The sequence below is a fragment of the Nestor notabilis genome, unplaced genomic scaffold (assembly GCF_000696875.1).
Source record: "Nestor notabilis isolate BGI_N333 unplaced genomic scaffold, ASM69687v1 scaffold5037, whole genome shotgun sequence".
Lineage (NCBI taxonomy): Eukaryota > Metazoa > Chordata > Aves > Psittaciformes > Psittacidae > Nestor > Nestor notabilis.
In genome coordinates this window covers 24,545-48,146 of record NW_009934993.1, presented here as the reverse complement: position 1 = coordinate 48,146, position 23,602 = coordinate 24,545, and the positions used below count along the sequence as shown (strand labels likewise).

The 23,602-nt window shown below is 38.7% G+C and overlaps 1 protein-coding gene across 1 annotated transcript in view; it reads right to left on the bottom strand.

The window, feature by feature from the left end:
- TENM1 (teneurin transmembrane protein 1) overlaps positions 1-23,602 on the bottom strand; it is a 91,275-nt gene that overhangs the window by 44,206 nt on the left and 23,467 nt on the right. The window contains exons 7-10 of the mRNA XM_010017600.1: positions 18,510-18,653; positions 13,299-13,548; positions 12,379-12,399; positions 9,972-10,204 (exon numbers count right to left, since the gene is read on the bottom strand). Of these exons, the coding sequence (XP_010015902.1) occupies positions 9,972-10,204; positions 12,379-12,399; positions 13,299-13,548; positions 18,510-18,653 (648 nt within the window). The remainder of the gene's footprint in view (positions 1-9,971; positions 10,205-12,378; positions 12,400-13,298; positions 13,549-18,509; positions 18,654-23,602) is intronic.

Sequence of the window (23,602 nt, the reverse complement as noted above, 5' to 3'; positions counted from 1 at the left end):
TCCCGACGGGAGTGGGTTTCCGCAGGAACCACTGCAGTTCTCCCACCTCTGGATCTGCACTACCTCTAGCACCACTGCTCAGGAGAGGTGCAGCCTGGAACAAATGTGCATGCTACACAAAGGACATGGTCTTCTGTATTTCAATGGGGAAACTGAGGCATGGAGGGCTTGCTGCCTCCCATTAGCAGTGTGTGGTACAGCCATGTCGAGCCTTGTTCTGGACCAGTCTAACACTTTCTCCCCAGTTCTTCCTACATTCAATTTGTTAAATTCTTCTATATTGCATGAACTGTAAGAAAGATTTTTTTTCCCTGAAATGTTGAAAATATAGCTAGAAAAGCATTTCTATTCATGTTAGGTTTGTGAAATCCTTTCTACCAAAACAGCTCAATTTTTTGCTTTTTAAACTACTTTACAATTTCCCATTTAAAGTTGCATAACTTTGCTATTACAGCAGCTGCTGTGCAAAGCCAAGCTATTTTAATAATGAATTTATGTTCTGCTACACAGAAATGAAAGGCAGAGGGCTTGAACAGATGGTTTGGACAGTGGCTTATATGGTTCTTGATTTTTGTCCCCTGCATTTAGCACAGCCGAAGACTGCATGTACTCTGAGTTTACAAAACACTTGTCTGCACGCCAGTTTAGGTTCTTACACAGCAATTCCACACACCATTAAAGAAGAAAGCAACCCCAAACTGAATTCCCTCACCTCCCAGCCCCATAGCACCCAGTGGCAGGGTCCCAAGACAAACTGCCCACGACCACTTCTTTTCTAACAGAAAGCAGGAATAATGTCCACACCACTTTCTCTACCACAGCAGGAGGTCAGCAGAGGCTCGACTCTGTCCCGTGCCAGAGCAGTGGGACCTCCTCTGATGGAGGGTTTCCATTTCCTACTCGGGCTGAGAGGGAGGCACTGAGGCTGTGAGGTCTTGCAGGGGGACAGGCTTTGGGTACACCCTGCCACTGTGTCCCCTACCGCCCAGTTCCCATCTAGAGGTGCCTCTTCAGGACAGGTGATGCTTAGGCACCATGCAAATGTCTGAGGGTATCATCACAAAAAACATTCAAAGGCCACAGCAGTTAACTTTAGTGTCTAGTGCTCCTATTATGTCCAGCTTTCAGGACATCTATCAGCACAGGGTTGAAAATTAATTCTTTAAACTGTCAATTCACTGTATTTATTTGGCTGTGAACTGGTGTTAGAAGAGGGGTATGCACCACCCTGTCACCTTATCCATCCAGGACAAAAAATGCCCAAGGACTGCTGAAGTGCTGCAGGGTACAGGATTAGGATACATGACTTCATTATGTGAAATGGCTGATCACTGAAATATCCAATTTTCCAGGGCAGATGTCACCTGTGGGATTGAAATCACCTGGAAGGGCTGGATAGATTAGCTAGGGGAATCAGGGAGGTTATAAAAAGGCTGGAGGAAGAGCAGGTATCTTAGGACTCCATGCCAGCCCACCAGCTCATACATTGCGCCTCCTTGGTTCCCTCAGAGGATCTTTACTCTTTAATTAGAGAGCAATGGTGCTTTCAGAAGCTACAGAGCAACTGGCAAGCTCCTGGCTGTCATCTGCTTCTGAGAATCCAATTATAAATCTGAAAGGCTGAGGGTCTGAAGGTGAGCTGAGGAAAAGAGTGCATCTGAGAAGCAAAAGGGTTTGCTGTAGTATTGTGGAGGGTGACCTATGTGTTCCAGCTTTTGGGAAGGGGTGGCACCTCTGTCTGCCCGTCATGCACACTAAAAAGACTTTGTGCTGAGGAGACCTGTGCACACAAAACACCAGAATTAGGGGTGCCCACAGGGCTGGAGCTGAGGGCCAGTGCCTCTTCAGAAACAAAGGCTAGATGTGTGAACTGCAAAATCTCTTTTGACACAACTGAGCTGCTAAAACATCCACTCTAGGACTCCAACCAAAGAAAAAAAAGAAACCTGGCCTGGTTATTAATGACCTTATAAACAATTAATACATAAATCTGATGAGTTTTTTCCCAAGTTATTCTGAGGGAATGCACATGGCAGAAGCCAACAGAGCAAGCTGCACTTGAAAGGACTGCACCCTCTGTGGTGCATCTGGAGGTCTGCAGAGGCTTTCATGACAATAGCTCCCAATGGCCTAAGTCATGATCTGCAGATTATTTTGTACATGGATAAATCTTCTCTACAGAAAAGAAGGGCTGCCACAGTTTGGAACCCTGCCATAGCACAGGTAGAGCTGGGCTCTGAATGCTTAGGGGTTCCCACCCTCCTGCCTGGTCTCATTACTGCTCTGATCAGCTTTATCTGTAAAGATGAAACATGCTAAGAGATTGATAAGAAAGGTTGGACCAGATGATCCTTGAGGTCCCTTCCAACGTGGTATTCTGTGATTATTAGTAAATGGAAAACCTGCTAGGTAACTTTTTGAGGGTTTTCTCTTTGGAGATATGTGAAGGTTGGAGACCAAAGTCTCTTCAGTTCCAGCCTCCTCCTACTTTCCTGAGAGTCTCCTCAAGAATCCTTTTGAGAAGAAAAATCAGTGCTGGACTACTGTGTCAGAGAAGGGTTGAGGAGCAAGGACCATCCTATGTGACACTTGTGGTGTGCCTGCAGCTCTGATTGTTGGGGGTGTTTCTAACCTTACTGCTATTGTATTGTGGAGCAGTATTAGATGGGATTTGCTTTCCAGTGTGGCTCACAGGCTCAGATGAGGAACTACAGCACATGTGCTGTGTCTCAGTCTGCCTTTGCAGAGGGCTGGTGCTGCATTGTATACAAGGAGCTGTGCTTCTCACCTGGGTCAGATCCCTGCCACGGATAACACAGGGCCAGGACCTATCACTAGGGCAAGTGCATCTTCTGTTTTACACAATTTCCCTGTGAACAGATGGCTGTGTTGGCTGCAAACCATCCATTATATAAAAACCAAAAATTATGCTGCAATGAAATAAAGCTACTCAGCTGTGTTGCTGAATGGATTTCAAACACTGACCATATAAGAAAACTAAACATCCTTTAATGTTTTGCTCTCCAGCCATTGCAGAAAGGCAATCTATCTGCAAGGGAAGTACATCTGCCAGTGTGATGGCATAAGCAAGCCCATGTCTTCATTATTTCTACTGAAGATGATAAATTCCTGGTACTTCCTAAGAAGCGAGTTTCTTCAAGTACCAGTGTTCAACAAGAAACTACTGCTTCCAGTCCTTACTAATGTACACTAAAATATGACCTTACCTATTTGAGAAAAATATTTAGCCGTTATGTCTTGCTGACAAAAACCCTATACAAGGCATCCACTGGAAAACAAAATACGATTTATGGCCGAACTGTCCCAATTTGTTCTTTATTAGAGCTGGATTCATTAATGCTCCTGTCACACTGTGCATGATGCTTCACATAATCTGTACTCTAAGAGCTTATTTTTAATCCTTTTCTGACGTACAGTGTAATGCAGACTCAAATCACATGCAGCACTTCAATTGTGCTTTAATCACCAAGGAACTTGCAGAGGAAACAGGCACATGCTGAGTGTAATGAATTGCACTGAGTTTAAGTAGGAACACTGTTCACTCCATCAGTGAGTTAAAAAGGTCATTTTGGGGTATCTTTTCCTTGCACAGAGCATGAGCAGAGTTTGTATTAAACTCAGTCTGATTCTTATTTTTTTTGGGTTTTTTTTAAGGAACCGTAGCACTAAATTGAATGCTCAGCAGATGCTGTCTTTGGGCACAGATGTGACCTATTGCACAAATGACAGACTTACCTTGCTTGTGTATGAGATTACTCATTAAACACAGATGTCCGAGTTAAGGACAAAATAAACTTGCGCAAGGATTTAGTCTTGTGGCTGAGCACAATCTCTTTTTCTGAGTAACACACTTGTACTGAAGGACTGGTTTTATTCTTCTTTAGTCACTGGGACTGTCTTAGGACTAAATTTTTTATCTGAATGGAAAACAGTTGCTCTTATGAACATTTATCTCCAGTAGATTTATGCACAGGCATCTTGGAACAATAGTTAAAACACTAAGGTCTTTCAATCATTACCATTTAACTGCTGTTAACTAACATTAAAAATGAACTCTGCTAGTGCAATTGCACATGGCTACCATGTATCATCACTAGAAAGGCTCTGCAGAAAGAAATCTGCTCTTTTTAACTGTTTTCTGCGCAAAATAGTACTTAGTGGATGGGCTGGGTACAACCGTGATAAACACAGAAGGTTGATTATAACTTCTCTGTTATAAATTCTCAGCAGTGATTTTGGATAAAGGATTATTTCCATTGACAGATCTGCCTCAGTGCACATACATATATGATTACAAATGCAAATAACACTTGAAAGCAAACTGATCACTTCTGTCTGTGGTTCTTACAGGTATAAATTCAAAATATATATGATTTCTAGACTGAAAGATCAGAGGTATAATAATTTTGGCATTTCAACATTAATGCAGCTAAGCTGATATTGCTAAAAATATGGATTAAAAGTAATACAGTAAATTCTCCTTTAAGAGATTTTCTTTTCTTTTTTCCCCACTGCCATCTTAGTCTGCACTTGCATTCTAAGAGACTTTTTGGGAACAAATCCTCCTTGAATGCATCAACAAAGAGCAGCTAGAGCTACATATTGCCCACTTCTGGAAATTCTACTTAACAGTTTTTTCTCAGCTAAAAACTTTGCAAATGAGCATTTTATACTGAAAACTTCTAATTAAACTTCTGAAGAATTTGAAAAAGAACATCTAAAACTACTGGTGAGGGCCGATAAAAGAGAATGCCACCTTCTGCTGAAGAAAAACTGTATTTAGAAAGAACTTGCAATTCTCATAAAACTTTTAATAGGAAGAAGTGCATCAAATTGGTTAATTACCGTTTTATGGTGGTAAAAGGGCAAATTACATGCCATCCATTTCCAAACTTCTAAATGTCTCCGGTGCTTTTAATTAAAGCTGCCATCTAGAAACTACTAAAGCAATTTTATGCAATTAGTTATTTATAGGTTATCATAATACACCACTCAAAATATGATTCAAGTGATTTGCAGTCTGTTGCTTTGTGATCTTTGTCATCTTCACTTCATTACTGTCACAGTACCAGCAGCAAAATATTCAGTGGTTCTTTGTCAGCTGGAACATGACTTTGGTACTTGCACTCTAGTGCTGTTCTCTTTAGACGCATAGCAGTAGAGTTGGAGCACACAGCATTTTTAACTAGTGACAGCGAATGAAAACGTCTTGCTTCCAGTCTGAGACATGATTGACTGGGGTCATACTTACTGCTGACAAATGTTAGCAGAAAAGTTATACATTCACATGAAGGTCAGATGAAATTTAGGGAAACTTGCTGTCTAAAAAAATTTACCTTAAATGTTCTATGAGATTCTCAGACTTCTGAAATCATAGGTAGCTAAGACTACTTAAGAGAAAAATAAGGAATAAATTTTGCTGAATCAGAAATGGCATGAGATGATTTTTTTCTGCTGTTCTATTACGCATACATGACAATGATTGGAGGCTGCAAATCGCCTTGGTTTGTCTACTTCTTACTTTATATATTGCTAATGAAACATCTCACCCCATTCTGCTTTCCTTTCAAACTGTAGGGAATGGTTGAAAAGGTCTTAGGAATTTACAGGATAGCAAAGATCGCTGAATAAATAATTTCCAAGGGGGTCCTGTTTTCACAAGAGGCTGTATTAGGAATTTGGTGTGCATCCTACTGAAGGTAATGGGAATCTTTTAGTTAAGCAGGAGCATGTCCTGAACAGGCTACTGTCATTTGACAAATGTAAAGGTTTAATCTGAGCAGTTGTTCTTACAGCTTTCCTTTAGGAAATATTGCTGCAGACGGTGAGCAACAAGACTGATACTTTCACATGTAAGCTACTGAGGCACACATATTTTCAAAACCATGTTTTTTTAGTGGGATTTCCTTAGTAATTTCAAGCAAAATGAATAAAACTGTGCTGCAGAACTGATTTGTACTTTAAGATTTCATTTGTGTTGCTAGTTCATGGCCACGGGTCTGAGTGAAAAAGGTTCTTCCCTGCAGCTGTGTATAAGGTATTTTTATGCATGGGATTTAGAACTTCAACCTTCTACATTTCCCTAGTGCTTACTTTGAGGTCACTTCACTGCATTCAAATGCTCTTTACTCAGTTTTTAACTTCTTGAGGCTTCGGCTGCACACATCGCTTGCACAGAGAGCATGCACATCTACCTTCTAGCTCTAGAGTCCAGTCTGGACCCAGGAATCAAAAAGCAGACACTGCAGGATCCTTAGATGCTTAAACCTTTGGATTTAGTGCTTGGGCTTCCCAAATGTTGTAAATCACTTCTGATGCTTAGGGTTCAACCATTGGACTGACCTATTGTTTTCACAAAAGTTACTTAGTTTGCATTTCCACCACAGCTGTCCTGTGTGAATGCTCTGAGTGCGTCACAAATACAAGTTAATTGAAATCAGATGTTAATCTAAGACACTCTTCTTAGTGTACTGACTGGGAGAACCTTTAGCTCAGGCAAAATGTATTAACTTCATTGTATCAGCCTCTCACCGCCTCTGCCAATTATGTCTGGAAAGTCAAATCTATTTACATGTCTAAAGCTGACTGATTTCAGAAGTGTTTAATGCCTTTGATCCAGGTATTGGCTTTGCAGTGCTAAGTGGAACTCCTCCCAGCTATATCTATTAATTTTAGTGCTTCTTACTGATCAAATACTCAATGACTAGTTAAAATCAGGACACTGTCTCTTTATGTGATAAAATTACGAATCCAGATTGTTTAAATGATAGTGTTGGTGACTAGACGTGCCATAAATACTTCTTATCAATTTATCCCCAAACCCACCAAACAGAATCCACCCCCCCAAATTAAAATCTGTTACTTTTTAAAGTTCAGGTGATTGGAATTCAGTTAATGATTAATATCTTGTGTAGTTACTTCTTCATTTTCAATATCTTCTTGTGTAATAAATGTGTTCAGCTTGTCACGGATCTTATTTTATGTCCCCACCTTGTATCATTCCACATTCTGCTTAAGTACTTGGTCATCTATTACATGACTCATTAGTCTGAGATCTCTACCGAATTAAAGTTGCAGTAAAAATAATATATTGAAGTTCAAATTTCAACTACATCACCCATGCATGTTTAAAAGCATCTTTCAAAGTCAGCTCAACATACAATAGTGCAAGATTAATGTTCACTAAGCCCCATCTCTAGTCCCTCACAGAGAAGTGGGAACAGACTGAATAAAGCTGTATGTGATTGTTATTTGCAAAATATAAGTTGTGGAAAATGGATCAAATCATAATGGATTAGTGTGACTTCTTGATGTTTTCCTGTCTGGCATTTAATTCCCAGCCACTAGGCAAAAGCAGTCTTGCCAAATAAAGATAATGAGAAACAAAAGCTGATGAAAGATGTAAATCATTCAGTAACAATCTAGGACTTTTCCAAAACCTACTTTTGTGCCCCCTGAAGCAGAAACATTGTTATGAGTTCAAAAAAGTTAAAACAGCACTTAGAAAAGTAAATAAGAGTATTTGAATTCCACCTTATTAACATACCTCTAAGGATGCTACCAAACACGATTAAGTCTCAAAAGGAACACCCACTTTGTAACACATACCAGTTTTGCAAATGGATAAACTGAGTCATATGGATAAGGCCCTACTCGGAGTCACAGGCAGCTGGTAGCAAAAATGAGATTACAGCTTTTGAGCTGTAACTAACCAAGGTGAGATGGCAACTACACGGAGTTCTTAGATATCACCTTTTTACCAGGTAAGAGGTAAATTTATTTTTCATTTGTAATAGGCAAAAAAGAAATATTCAGAACAACAATAAGGCAAATGGAGGAGTTAAAAAAAAAGCTAAAGATTTTTCTGGATCAGTTGAAAAAATAAATGCTAATCTCGTCTGGTCATTGAGTAATGCAAGTTGATTATATTTAATAACATCCTGGCAATTACTTTGTCTTTACCTGCATTATCATGTACCTATTTTTGCATTGTAAAAATGTCAGAGGTGAGAAATTGAAGCAATTAATTTACTTGAGGTCAAATACTACATAACACTCTGTTGCTTTGTGTTCAACTATTTTTGAACATGGATAAGATGTTGATGAGTCTCTGGACTCAACAAAATTATTGTCAGTGTTCCCTGCCTCCTAGGAAAAACACCTGTATCCTGTTTGAGTGTTATTCCAGTGGAAATGTGATGACATCCTACTTGACAATTATTCCCAGAACAAGCAAAATCAGTGATCCAAAAGAATCTCTCAACCTGTATTTAAGTATGTGAGACTTGTAGGTTTCTTAATAATATATTTCTGGGTACCAGGGAAGTACTTCCTACGACTCCAAGGTTATTCAACCCCTTACAATTTGGAGTAAACAAGGACAGGTACTTTCAAGGCTGTTATGATAATACACAGCTAATTGTTCTGACTGCTGATGACTACAAGTTAGTGCTGCAATTTGCTGTACAAAAAGGGCATGTGGCAATTCACAGTTCCTTGGGATTAAAATGTAAAATATAACAAACCTGACAATTTCAAACTGATCTAATATAGAGTAGATGCATACATCAAAAGCAGCTGGGAGTCATTACCTGAACTTGCTGATATATGAGCCATTGTCTGCTAACAGTTAAGTTTTTAACATTAGCTTGCTACCCCAGGATTCATGAACTGTACTTTTGTTCCTCTTCATTTCATTATCACTAGAACCTTCTGCTCAGGAAGCTGGCCATGAATGGATGTTTTAAAAGTAAGTAGCATATTACAAATTCTCACCAACATACTTCCCCAATAAGAAAATAAGATGGAACAAGTAATTGTATTATAGTTAGATATAATCAATTGTAATCAGCAATAAAACATTGATCATTTCCCTGCTAACGGATCTGAAAACCTTTGTTTCCTCTATTTTTAGAATTAATTACATTAATTAGCTGCCTGAAGATTAACATTTATTTGTACCTACCTCACACTTACCTTCTATCATTAAAGACATGTTAAAGTCACTCTAATTACAATGTGTCTCTTGCTAAGCCTTAAACCAGGATTATTTGGTTGTCTCAGAGATGTTTCTACTTGGATATACATTCTAATTTCCTACTGATATACAGCCATTCTTTATTAGCTCACAATAAATAATCAAAAGTCTTCCTCAGAGCTAGACATTAGGAGGAAGACGTGTACTATAGCGGAAGCATGTTAATCGGTGCTCAGTGCTCTGCCATGGGAGCTGTTGAGTACCCTTTGTTCCACAGATTTTGGTGGGAGATGAGGGAGATCAGCTGCTTTAGAGCACCAAATCCAGAGACTTTACCACAGTTCTAATGCACGCTGCAAGGGATTAACTGTGGCGTTGGTGAGGCTTCAGGGCTTCACACGCATTTTGCCTCTGAGAATATGGGATGTACTCTGCCAGGAAGGCTGCAGCAAAATACTAATTTCAGATGCAGTAGGTGAGATACACATATTTTGCAAAGTGCATTTAATAAGGAAGGACAAACTAGAGTTCCAAATAAACCTGATTTTGCTGGCTGTCTGATTTGAACAGACCTGATTTAATGTGTATGAGTAAGTGTTATTAACATTACAGGAATCACCTGAATGCATAAAATCTAAAAAAATGGACTTTGCAATCATTTTATTCGCTTAAAAATTAAATATCATTAAATGCTGCCACCTCGCAATTCAAAGGTAATAAAAGAGGAGTGTTGACACACGAGTATTTCTGAGCATGCTAAGCTGGATCCTACTGCTCGTTCTACTCACTCATAAAGGACTGGTATTAAAAATGTATGTAAGTGAGCTTAATGAAATTATTTGGCCTACTTACAGTTGGTTAAATCATCACCTAAGACCCATTTTTGTACATGCAGTTGCACATGAGTTTCTAAGTAACAGAGGGAAATGACAGATGACCAACACCAAGTACTTCAGGTATACTCTTTTCTTACCTCTTGGACTGTTGAGAGAGGCCTCGGATGCCTTTCCGCCATCTCCACAGTGGCTCTGGTCAAATGGAAGGCACTGATCACCTGTTCCTGCCACCACATCTGCATTTTTGGGCAGATCCTTTGTTTCAACAAGAGATTTTGCTTTGTAGACTTTTCTGGTGTTGGTATCTGACAGGTAAAGGGATTCTGAGACTGGATCAACAGCCAAGTAATATTTATGTGCAGGGCTTGTACTAAAACAGAAAAGCATCAAAGTAAAATTGTTTTTCTTTTTAATCTTTGTTTGTGGCAGGATAACTATTATATTCTACTTATCTGAAGCCATCTGTTCAATGATTTGGAGATGACAGAGGTGTAAGAGACACCAGCTTTAATGTAGCTCATGCAAGCACAACTGCTAAGAAGGAAGGAACTGGTACTGGCTGCAGCCTGACCAGCCAGCGAGGCATCAGTGAGCTTATGCAGGGAGTGGTATTGGTGAAGTGTGTCTATCAGTCCCAAGCCACCCAGTGTAAAGCTACCTGGAGTGACTTCAGCTCAGTTATAATTATAACTGAGCAAACTATCATAACTAATAGCAAACTATTATAACTATCAAAAGCAAGGTGATTTTTCTATATTTGACAAGTCCTAGCACTACTGGCACTGAAAACAAATCTACAAGTTGCATGAAAGCAAATCGCAGACTGTTCTGCACTGGCACAAATACCCACTCTTGGTTACTCTTATCTGTTTCTACACCTTAGGAAATACGAAGGTGTGAAATATGGTGCCTTAATTCATGCCGACTGTATTGTCAGGAGCAAGGCAGAAGGCCAAGTACTGTCAGTGCAACTAGGCATGAATTAATGCACCGTAATTCATGCACTGAAGTGCCTTATTGAGATTATAAAATGTTATTTAAAAAATATTTACATATGTTAATTAAATAGTGAGGATCATAAATTCTAATCAGAGAACTGGGCTGCATCTTATTAACCAGTGAGACTTTCTGTTTCGTTTTCAGTGCTAAGCTAACTTCCAGTTGGAGGAAAGTATCTAAGCACACGGCACACCACGGTGTCCTGAGCCTGGTGAGACTGCAGTGTGGTTCTCATTATAGCATAAAATAAAAGTCCAGATAGGTGTAGAGCCTTTATATCACAGTTGACTGGGCTAGAAGCTGACGTGCCCACAGCCCCTGAACTCTGTATAGGATTTCCCATCTGCTCTGCAGATTAGAAAGACCATCAAATTCCTAACTTTTTTAAGAGACATTTTTATTAACAATTGTTAATTAACTAACACTTAAGATTGCTGCAACAAATTTAGGAAACAAGTTACTCAGTTCTGTTTGTGGTGAAGTTGACAACAGTCAGTGATTTTCCCACAGCTGGGAAACCAATGTGAAACCCATTCCAGGGAACATAGTGAATGAGAGGACAGTAGTATGATGAAAAATGGGTAAGAGGATGAGCTAGAAGCAATTAATGCCAAATTATGTATCACCAGTATTATAAAATTTTGTTGAAAATGTTAAGAACAATTTGTGCTCCCTGGAGTGAGCTCAGAAGAGACCAGACAGACAAAAGATGACTTTAATGAAATACGTCAGTGGAAAAAGTTGCAAGGAAAATTTGAGATGTTAAATAAACAGTCTTCATCATGTAAAAACTGCAGAGAACCAGGGTTCCTTATAAAACCTCCTTGTGGATACGTTATTTTGTCATCCTTGTTGTTACATTTAACAGACCAGCTGTTACAAAACTCCTGATGCTTATGCTTAAAGCCTTGCTTAGTACAATATTTACATATCAAGAGTATTGGGGGAAAATGGGAAAAACTTGCTATATTTGCAGAAGTTTGCAATCAAATCTGTATCTGAGTTTATTTAAATTAGCCTATTAAAAACTATATCAAGTAGACTAGAATACACAAAGAATATTTCTACAAGTTATTTCTATCCTGTAGTAAATTTTTTCGCCGTAACCTTAAAAGTTTAGTTTCCATTTTAACCAGTTATTAAATAAGTTTGCCATTTCTTATTAAAATCTTGATAATGAGAAAAACAAATGGGCTAAGTTTGTTTTTGAAGTAAAAAATAAGACCATTGGCCCTCTCTCTTTACTGGTCTCCAAATGCTATCCCTTTTTACACAGTATTTTATTTGTCCTGGTAAAAAGAAACCTTTTCCCCTGCACTTTTGGAGACTAAAAGTTGTGGTGCAAGCTGATTTTTTTAGAAGGAGGTTTCCTTCCTTGAAAGGGAACAAATCAAACCTACTTCAGTATAAACAAAGGTGAATTTGATTAACATTTGTATTTATTAAATTCAGAGTCCTTCTCTATATCCAGATTTCTAAAATGACTTTTATAAGACTGTTTCCTCATGCATAGCTCACATATTGCTGTTCCTGTGTCTTTCTTACCTGTGTCTTGTGTCTCTATTCCTAGCAAGACAGATCAATTCAGGGTTAGAAAAAAAAAGAAAGAAAAAGACAAGAAATGTTAGTCACCAACAGAACTGTATTTTTTGCCTGACTGCTCCCAGAGCTTTATCCCAGTAACAAAACATTGTTTACCCTGTTAGCATTATTTCTCTCTAACTGCTTCCTTTCCACTGCCTGCGCATTGTCAAGTTATTTCTGAACAATCAGCACAAACATCATCACCAGCAATGTTAGCTAGCTGGAGATCCATGGCTGATAAGTGAGAGAAATTTAGTGTATCAGGGTCCAGGATTTTTCCTGCCTTCCCCTCCGGCCCTGAAAAGGAATAGGAAGCTGGGGTCATAATTACAGGGGAGCCATTAATGGTGGCACAGACTCAGCCTGTGACCCAGGAGACTGCAGTGCCAGGTTTGCTCTTGTCTACTTAAACCCAGTCACATCCTCTGTTACAGATGAGGAACAATTTAATTGTATTAATTTTAAACAGGGTAAGTCTATCTTCAGCCACAATGCTGTGCCTTGACATGATACTCTGCATATTTGCTATTGATTTATGGGGTTTTCTTCAAAAATGTTTCATGGAATATATTACCTTTTTGAGAAAAAGAGTGAAAAATCTCACAGTAAGAGAAATTAGCTCTATTCATTCTGCACTTTGTAGAAGTTCACTATGCAAAACCTGTTCTAAAGGCTGCTAAGCTGCCCTTCTTAACTGATGACTTTAGAGCAAGCTTAAGTTTTCTGATGAGTTTGTTTGAAAGTTGATGAGACGTTTGCTCACATAGCAATAAAACGTGGCTGCTGCTTGAACTCCTGAGAGAAAAAAGCCTCATAGTGATTTTCATAGGCATTCAGCCAGGATAATGAACACTAGTCAGAGAAAGCCATTATTTTTTTACCTTAACTCTAATATGCCAATCGAGTTTCCAGAGGGAAAGATCCGTCTGACAAAATTGAAGTCACCAACATACACGCTACCATCAGGCCCAGAAGCAAGAGCAACTGGGGCAAAGAGTTTGCTGTTGAGTGCAAGACCGTTGCAGTTGGAACAAGAGACGCTTCTTTGGTGTCCATTGCCCATCACAGTTGAGATGACTGGTGGCTGCTGGGAAATGAACATGTTTTCACCATTTCCTTTGTGCACTATTCCTAAGGGAGGAGAAAACAGAACAAAAAAGCAAATATATAGCATTTAAATTATTCTGCATTTTTGGATTATGCAATGGTCTAGAAGACCAGATTACCAAAACAGTGGCAGACATCATATTTTTTAAAGACTATCACAGGGTTTCACAGATCTCTTCCAATTGTGTTCAGCCCCCCAAGCTTCACCATCACCATTCTGTTGATTAGTGGTTCATGGCTATTTTAAAAGCCAACATCATGAGGAGAATTCATGGTTGGCTAATGCTCTTACAAATTGACTGTTAATTGCAGTGCTATCTGATTTCTTGGGGATTACTACTTTAATATTCATTTTATTCATAAATTTTTATTAGGTAGCAGAGGAATTTCTTAAGACAGTTTGAATATTTAATTAAGGGAGATTAATAGCAGGACTACTGTGCATTTTTCACAGAAGAGCACTGAGTGGCAGTACAAAATCAATATTCAAATTTAAATGTGAGTCCTTCATGCTATATAAAAAGGTACCAAGTGCAGGAAAGCCAACTTAAGAGTCAAGGCACAAGTGAATGTCTTACCAGCAAGAATGTATTATGTTCTACCATAAAGTTTAAAACAACTTTCCTGTGTGTCAGTATTTTAGCACTGCTCTCCAGCATACACTGGTGAGTGATATCAGAACCAGTACATAGATTATTTTCTCAAGCTGATAGCTGTAGTGTTTATTTTAAATAAGAATGTGGTAATATAATTAAGAAGTACCTTTAAAATGACATGTTATAATATGATTTTGGCTATTTCTGTATGGAAGATTGGTATTATTCTAGCTCATAGTCCAAAATCTCTTATTTCCTTTGGTAAGCCCAGTACTTCATCAGAAAACTGGCATATTCTAGATGCTGTAGGAAGCATATGTTGAGACATGCCTGAGTTTTCCCAAAGAACAGCAAATGTATTTATGTACTGTTACCAACTTTTGTTAAACTATTTGTGGCTTTGAGGTAAGTCTGAAGCTAAAATTCTTGGAAATTACTGAGTGTGCTACAGCTATTTTGAAAGGGATTGTATTTTTAAAATATCTCTGAACAACAGAGGACAGAATACATACATTTGTTTGAACACTGGCTTGAAAAAAGCATCTTGAAAATATACCAGTAAAATTAATGGTAATATCTTCGCTTACATGCCAGCTACAATACTAGTAGATGAAGATGCTACCCTTTGTCTGAAATTACCAATGTAAAGGTAATCTTCCAACTGTCTCACAGAAATGCCAGTAAATAATTAGGGCTCTGGAGAATATGTTTTGCTGTCAATAAATGTAAGCATGTGCTTAATTTCAGGCTTTTGAACTACTGCTTTAATTTTAGCTAATGCTGTGTTGCACTGGGGCTGAAATTACCTTTAAGCATAAAGTCCCTGTAAAACTACTCCTCCTTCCCCCAGATAAATAAAAATGGAATCAATACACTTGCCCATCAGAAGAAAAAACTAATTCAAAGAATACTCTGAAAAATCGGTTAATAGCACATTCATTTGTATTCATGAGATATAGGTGCCTTTAAAAAGGACTCTATACGGGAACTAGTATTTATGGTATTTGTTCTCTTCCTGATTATGAGAAATGCTCTGAAGATCTTCCAAACTGACCAAAACCTTTCTGTTAGAAAACACTAAACATGTCATAAATTAGAAGTGATCAAACCTCTGAACTGGAGGGGAAAAAAAGTGGGAAAAGAATAGTTGAGTATGGCTGAGAAGAGGATGTGATCCTTTGTTAACCTAACAGTGCTACTGATGCAAAACCATACACATTCAAAAAGCTTGAGTTCCCAGTGACAACCACAGGGGAACAACAGATGTTATTTTATGTCTATGCTGCTGGAACTGGACATCTTTATTTAAATGCCTTTCTTTCTTTTGTTTTTAAAGATACTTACATCTGGAAATAGAACCCAGTTTTTACTTACTATGGTTTCTGCACGTCAGTACTTGTACCTCCACAGCTTAGACTGTGCTACGAAGTGTAATTCTGTAAAATTGCATCTACTTTTACAACTTTTCTCTTGTACTTGGTTTGTTTTGTACCATTTTAAAAATGAACAGCCTTTCTGCTGAGGGAGGCAAGCATAGCCACCCTGTCTCTGAGTAGGAACATGCACAGCAGTGGACTGGCTGGAAGACAAGGCTTAATGGCTGAAGTTAGATATCACAGAATCCTAGAAGGGTTTGGGTTGGAAGGGACATTAAGTATCATCCAGTTCCAACCCCCTGCCACAGGCGGGGGAACCTTCCCCTAGAGCCGGGTGCTCCCTCCAAGCCCCTGTGTCCAACCTGGCCTTGAACGTCGCCAGGGATGGGGCAGCCACAGCTTCTCTGGGCACCCTGTGACAGTGTCACAGGAAATCCTTACAGGGAAGAACTTCCTAATCTAAATCTACCCTTTTTTAGTTTAAAGCCATTGCCCCTTGTCATATTGCTACACATCCTTGCAAAAGCCCCTCTCCAGCTTTATTGTAGGCCCGTTTAGGTACTGGAAGGCTGCTCTAAGGTCTCCCTGGAAATATAAACTCTTTAAAATAGTTAACTAACCAACCAAAGTGCTTCTAGTTTTAGTTTGATAACCAAATCATAATTTGCAATAGAGAATTTTAGATAGACATTTATGTTATATTCCAATGCTATTTCTGTAGTTAATCCAGTGACAGTGTTTCAAAACCAGATGAAAGTTTCATGCTTCTAAAAAGAGCAGCTCTTCATACATACAGAGGGATGCTTTAATTAGAAGGAAAAAATCTCAATATATTCATACTCGAGAAGGCTACTCATGCTTTTCATTTCACTCATGGAGGCACGGAGATAAGTCTGAAATGTATAATTCTAAGTTTGAATCGAACTCCAGTCCTTATTTAAAGTACATTTTATATATCTGAAATAGAAGAGCAGTGCACAGGTTTCTAGATAAGACCTGAAGCACACTCATTTTTATCCTTTTTGTTAGCACAGCTCATTATTTGGTTTTGTTGCTTTAATACGAGCCTACAGGCTGCTCTGTTAGGTGTGCACTAGCTATGGTACAGTCATTGTTATTCTACTCCTAACTGCTTTTCTAGTTCCTATATATAAGCCAGGCACGCATACCGAAAGACTACTACAATCATGAGGAACATCTGAGACATCACTGAGCTCTGGCTGGGCTTTGTCATCCTCACCAGAGATGCTTTCATACATGGAAACTGTAAACAGAAGAGACCCACTGATTTCAAGTCAGATGTGCTTATGTCCTCCTCCCTGCCTGGATTGTGCCTCTTTGAGTAATGGATAAAGATGTTTAGCAGCTTCCCTCTGGCTTCAGCCTTGATCATGTGCCAGCACAGCAGGGACATATGAGGAAGAAGAGTAGATAAAAGAAACTGCATGCTCCCCATCCTCATTATTGGGCTGGGGTAGCGGCTGCAGCCTGGATGGTTTTGGAGGAGGTGGTGAGTGGCTGACAGGTCAGTGCTCTCTGGCATTATCAGCCTCACAGCTGAGACAGGGCTGGGAAGCAATTTGTAACCATATACCCTGTGCTCAGAAAAGCAATGATTTAGTCCTGCTCAGATTATAATTGTATACTTTACAAAATCTCAGAACATGTTAGCACCTATGGGGTGAATTATAGTAGTAACCACTGCCGTTAGCAGATAGTCATATAAACTGGAGTTACTGCCGGCAATTTAGTCTTGAAATTAAACTATGCAAGTGGCAAATTGGCACTAAGGAGTCAACTATGGGGCTCACAGTTGGGGGCTGAGCTGACTGAGGTCAGATTTCTCTTTGTGTTAAATGTCAATAGCTGGCATTTAAAAGAGACAATCTATACAAACCAGTAAGACAGGGTATGAAACAACCGCTGTTTAAAATGTCAAACTATTTTAAATCAAAACAGAAATCCAGATAATTTACAAACTAAATCTGACCTTTTGTATTTGGAATATTTATACTGTAGCTGCGCATTCAACTGCAGAACTTGTCAAAACCTGACAGCCATACATCTGTGCATGAATCTTCATTAATAGAAGTTTGCAGATGGGAATGGATTTTAGTGGACCAACACTCAGCTGGAGCAAATTGAGAGAACTATACTGAATCCAATATTCTGCTGATTTGTAAGTGCTGAAATCTGACCCTAAGTTTTTCTTCCCCCAGACAAAGAGATATTTTTTTATTGGCAAAAATATTCTTCCAGTTACCATAATTTATTTACCAGTATTGTTTTAAATAACTTAATCCCTCTAGTTCCTGATTATAGATGTTAAGGGAGGAGAAGAAAAAAAACCCCAGGAATAAAATCAATAAAGAAACAGATTCAAATCTCCATGCTTGAAGAATCTCTATTCAGGGTTAATGCTATGACACCAAAAGTATTTACAGGTATTTTTTTTATGCTTTGAAAGGTACTGGCTTGCTTGTCTTGAAGAAGAACTTTCTGTGCTTCTCACTAGAGTGAGTAGCCACAAAAGTTTCTGCATACTGGACTGCAGCGTGGTTTCCCAAGTGCTACCTCTGTCAGCCACTCTGTTTTCACACATGGTTTGTCTCCCTGGTGCTGTGATACTCCTAACTGATGTTATTCACAGGATGAATTAGGGATGTAGACACTTCACTGAGTATGTAACACACTATAAACTGACCTACTATGTATGTGGTACTTCTATACCAACAGGGTGAGAATGATCCAAAATTAGTATGCCCTTTTCCCATCCAAATGACCGCAATGTGTTAGCGATTGCGAGAGTTAGTGATATTAATGTTTAATACCTGGGAGCCAGAACATTAAAAATATCCTTTTGGATGGCATTTGGTTCAGCTCTCAATAAACGAGGGTGCACATTCAAAGAGGATTACACATTAGGAAGTGCAATGCTTAAAATCTGAACAATTAATTCCTTTAAAATTTGTATTCTTCTTCTGCGTGGCCAGTTAATAAAGGAAGGACTTACCACTTTGTGGATTTAATACATGGTGTTTGTTTATAGACCAGCCTCCCAGATTTGAAGCATCCATTTCAAAGCCTTGAAGGATTACTGTTCTCTTCTCCCACAGAATAAAATCAGGACATGTTTCATATTCATATCCCACCGACACTGCAAACAAATAATTAAGGATCTATCAGTCTACCTTCTCCTCTGTGAACTACTAGGTAATTTTTCATTCCAGGTTTTGATAGTCATCTGTCAAGTAATGATGCCATTAATTTTCCTCTGCCTGACTGCTATTGTTGAATGGTGTTATTTTTAAAAAAGGGTTTTAAGAGATTAGGATGTCATTACAGCTACAGTTACTACTGTTTCAAAGCAGAAAATTGTCTGTTGTATCACTTATGGATTTCTTAGGAGTATAAATCTCCTCCAATGACTCCTGACTTTGTTTATTGCATTTCTGCTAATTACCTGAATAACAGCTTAAACAGAAAAAAATCCATGTTAGAACAAACTGGCTTTAATTTGTTTACTAATTGTAAAAACTGTAGCTAGGCAGAAACGGAGTGCCAAGCTGAAAACTCCTACAATTAAACATTTATCTTAACAGGCTTGCCCATCACATGGCTCCTCCACTCTCCAGCTGGCCAAAATACCTGCTGAAAATCTTTTATTTCCCTAAGGATGGTGTTTTTTTGGGGTGCTCAAACTGACAAAAAAACCCCCTTCCCTTTAGTACTTCAGTAAAAATAGAACCTACCAACAGAATTCTTCAAAATTCAATTTTGGTAATATAATATACCATTATAATAGACTCCAATATACCAATGTATTTATTTATTTATTTATTAAATGTCTCCTCTCATTAACCCTTTTAGATTTCAGTGCAACTCATTCATAAAGGAAGAATGCTATTTTGACACCACACCTCAAAATTTGATCTAGGAAATATTGACAGTTCAGCCTTCTGAAAATCAAAATGTCTTAAAAAGTATTTTAAGATGCAATACAAAAATATTTCTAACCCACAGTTTTTTTGATATTTTCAAAATTTTCTTCTCACTTCTTTGTAGTAGCTTTAGGTACATTTTACTTGAACCATAAATAATTTTAATACCATCTAAATACTATTACTGGATGCAATCAAAATATTTTGACCAGCTATAGCAGGGAGCATTTGTGTTTGTAAGACAAATGTTGAATGCAAGCTGAAAGCTGTTCCTTATAGCAACTTCACTGTGAGCTGTTTCATCATTTTAGCAGAAAGAACCTGCTTTTGCAGCAGCTAAACTCTGAACTGTAAAATTCACATCTCCTTATGTACTGTAAAGAATGCATGTTTCAACATTAGAGGTTTCAGTCTCAGGGTCCAGCAGCCACTCTGCCCCATTTTGTTACTGGAGCTCTTGTAAGTAACATCAGCAATGTTTCTGGGTAGCTCCCTGGGTATAATGCCCAACTGGGGGCATGGAGCTTCTTCCAGAACAGCCATATCCTGTGCTAGGATGAGCCACCAAGGTTCAGTAACTGAACATGCTATTTTCTAGGTGTTAATGCACACAGAAGATAAAGGTCAGATTTTTCCCATGAAGCAATCTCACACTTGCCACCTACACGTTAGCATCTTTACTCCATTCATGCACTTAACACATCCAATCCAGGGTCAGACGTGTATACTCGAAAAGAGTAAAGACCTATAACTGCAAAGTCCCTCAGTCTTGCTCAGTGAACCACTGTAGACCCATAGGACAGTTCATCAGCTGCTCTAAGGTACCATGCTGTTATCTCAGTCAAGGAGGTATAACAATTTACACCACCTGAGAATGTGTGATGTGTGCCAAAGGGTCCACAGTGGCATATTCACCAGCACTGTAGCTAACTCAGTAAAGTGTCTGCTATTCCCTGCTTACAGCTGATGTTTCTGAGCTGCCAAATACCCTCTAGAGATTATTATTCCCTTTCTTAGAAGTAAGTTCACTGGTCCCTGCTCTCAGTTACTGTGCATAGCTGCTTTTTTGTCCCTGCTCATCACTCACTTTGTGGGTCTACAACCATCTACTACCATGTCTTTATATATACCTACACATATGAAGTCTATGCTTCAAAAAGGAATATCTGTGTTACCTGAAAGCAGGGTCTCCTGAACCATCTAATTGCAGGTACTCATGTACCATTTATGAAGATTTCCTGTTGATTATTTTGCATGCAAAGTCATGAAGGCGAAGCACAATTGTAAAGTCAACCAAGTGACTGCATCGCCACTTGAAAAATAAGTGCTTTGTCAGATGCAGGCTTTGCAAAATGTTGTAATGTTGTAAGCGAAATGACAATCTTCTCATTGTTTTCTGTTCAGATTAACTTATAGCCCTTTTCTGAGGTAGCCAAGATTTCATTGCATGAAGGAGAACTGTAGTGACTATATTTTTGGACACTAACAGTCAGCAGTACAATTCTTTGCAGTCATCAAATGGATTTCAGAAGATTTACTGAAATCATCTGTACCAAAAATCTATTATTACTATACAACTATTTAGAAGAATGAACAATAAGTCATTAGTAGTGCCAGCATGTCACAGTTTAAGTGCTGTTGCAAAATATGAAATAAAAGACAATTAAACAGCACAGTAACCTGTACTTCAACCTCTCCTGAAATATTTCTACTTATCAGCATCTTAATTCTTTGAACAATGAATAACTCAGCCAAAATAACAAGCAGAGTAATAAAGACAGAAGACCTAAGACTGATTGAGCACTGATTTATATTCACACCAGAAGGGACAGTCCTTGCCCACTGTATCATGGTGCTGTGTGGGATGCAAGGGCTTGCAGGAGTATGACTGAGCATGTATGGAGTTTTGCAAGAGCATTTATTGCGGTTTCTACTGAAATCCTTCCTTTTCTGATATTAACTCACAAGGGGACATAGACTTTACCCCCAAAGTTTTGTGTGTCAACATCCACATGACGGGTTTTATATTCAGAACAAAAAAACGTTACTTTATCATCTCAGTTGTTAATCTGAGAAAATGCCCTCTTGTTAGGGACTTGGGGACTGGACAAACACCAGCAAATGTGTCTTCAACAAATTTAAACACAACCACTTGTCTGTGGAAATACACTCAGAAAGTCTTCTTTTCTGTAACTGGTTGTGTGATCACTGCTGTCAATAACCCTGAAGAAAAATAAAGATGTTTATAGTATTTATAAAACCAAAAGCAGATGGTTATATTCCTGAGTTCCAGGACTTCAACCTGCTGCAATTTGATTTAATTAAAATGAAAACTGAACAGAATGCATTATTAAATATTGGTAATACACTGGCAGAGGAAATTATTTTGACAAAAATTCATATAATGGATGCAGTTAAAGGTCCCTCAGTACTACAGTGTGTCAAATTAAATAAAGCTTTATTGGAATCTAACAAAGCATGCTAAAAATGCACTTAAAATACAAAGATTTTTGCTTCCATTTTGAAAGAAGTATAATTAACCTAAATTTAAGGAAAAGCAAAAAAATTAAGGACCAATTAAATAATTTAAAAGTTGTTATCCAGCACCATTGTATAAGCTTTATTCATATTTAAACATATTATGCTTATGCAATTTGGGAACCTGTAAGTACAGTATCACTTTATAAGATGTTATGCATTTGATTTAAATTGTTTTAATATTCCAGATATTTACTGGACTTCATGATCATCAGAAGACTATTAAATGGTGCAGAGGGAGCAGGCAGATACAACTGTTCCCTCTCAAACATGTTAGTGATACTATGCAGTGACAGACCCTGAATATAGGGCATGTGTAACCATGCTGAGGAAAGCCCCAAATGGCACCCATGACCCATCTGGTCCTGCTTGATCATCCAGGGCAGTGCCAAAGGGCACACTGGGACTTTGTTTCATGTCTGGATTTACACAAGTATGTGCAAGTGAAGCCAACAACCCATTTAAGACCTTCCTTCACTGCAGAAGACTAGCAGGAATCTGTATCTGCAGGGGGCTAGGGCTAGAACTGTCCCCTAACAAGGGAGCTTCACAAGCCAGACAGGCTGAAAAGGGTACTCCTGCCCTGAAGGACAACTGAAAAGTTGTCCACCCTTCTGCAGATGTGATAGATCTTGCACTAAGGGTGGAGTTTTGATCACTTTAGGCCAATGTGATGTGTGAGCTACGGCTTAAGTAAGAAAACCTGCGCTTCTGTACTAGCATTTATAGCAGATCAGGAAACTTAACGAAGCTGAAAATTTATCACTTATTTTCTGGTTGCTTCAGTTTTCAGTTGAATTTCTTCCTGATCTGGCTCATTTCATGATCAAATGAATGTTAGTGGTGGCCCAAGGCTAAGAAAAGGATGTTGGAACATCCCTTCTGGCAGCAGCCCTCAGCTGGACCACAGACCTAGAATAAACTCCTTATTTTTGATATATTCCTATGTGCTTCGTGTGATGTAAATCATACTCCATATTTTGGTCTCATAACCCTCTGTGGACACCTGCAGCTATGTCTGCATCATTCTCCAAGCAGAAATGACTAGTAAAGTTCTATAATCCACCTTTCTACCACTGCCTCTCCATGCAGCTGCCTCCCAGACTGCCTGGCTTGAAGCACATGGTAACGCAGTCACGCAGTAGATGCTCTGGGAGCTGCAGGGCTTGCAGAGCCTGTATGGCACCTTTTGGCTTTGTAGAGGCAAATTTGCAGGCACAGTGCCTACAGAGACAACGCAGCAGATCCTGGAGAGGCCTTCTGGCTGCCCCTCAGAACAGCACTTTCAATTTACAGAATGAGGCATATTCCTCACGAGGGTAGATGGTTCCATGTAGCCCTTTCTATTCTTGTTTTATAGCCTGATCCTGCACATGCTGCTTGCTATAACTCCTCTGGCTTAAAAGGCAAACCAAAACTGCCAGGGAAGTGAAATGGCTTAATCACAATACTAAGCTTCGCTGGTATGGTAAATAATCTTAATGGAAAGTATCTATAAGATTAGCCCATTAAGCAACATAACCCCAAATTCAATTAAAAAAAATAGCAAGCCTTTTAAAACCAAACCATGAAATTAATTAAAAAAATACGGTTGGCTAAATAAAATGTATTTGCACAGACAAGTGCT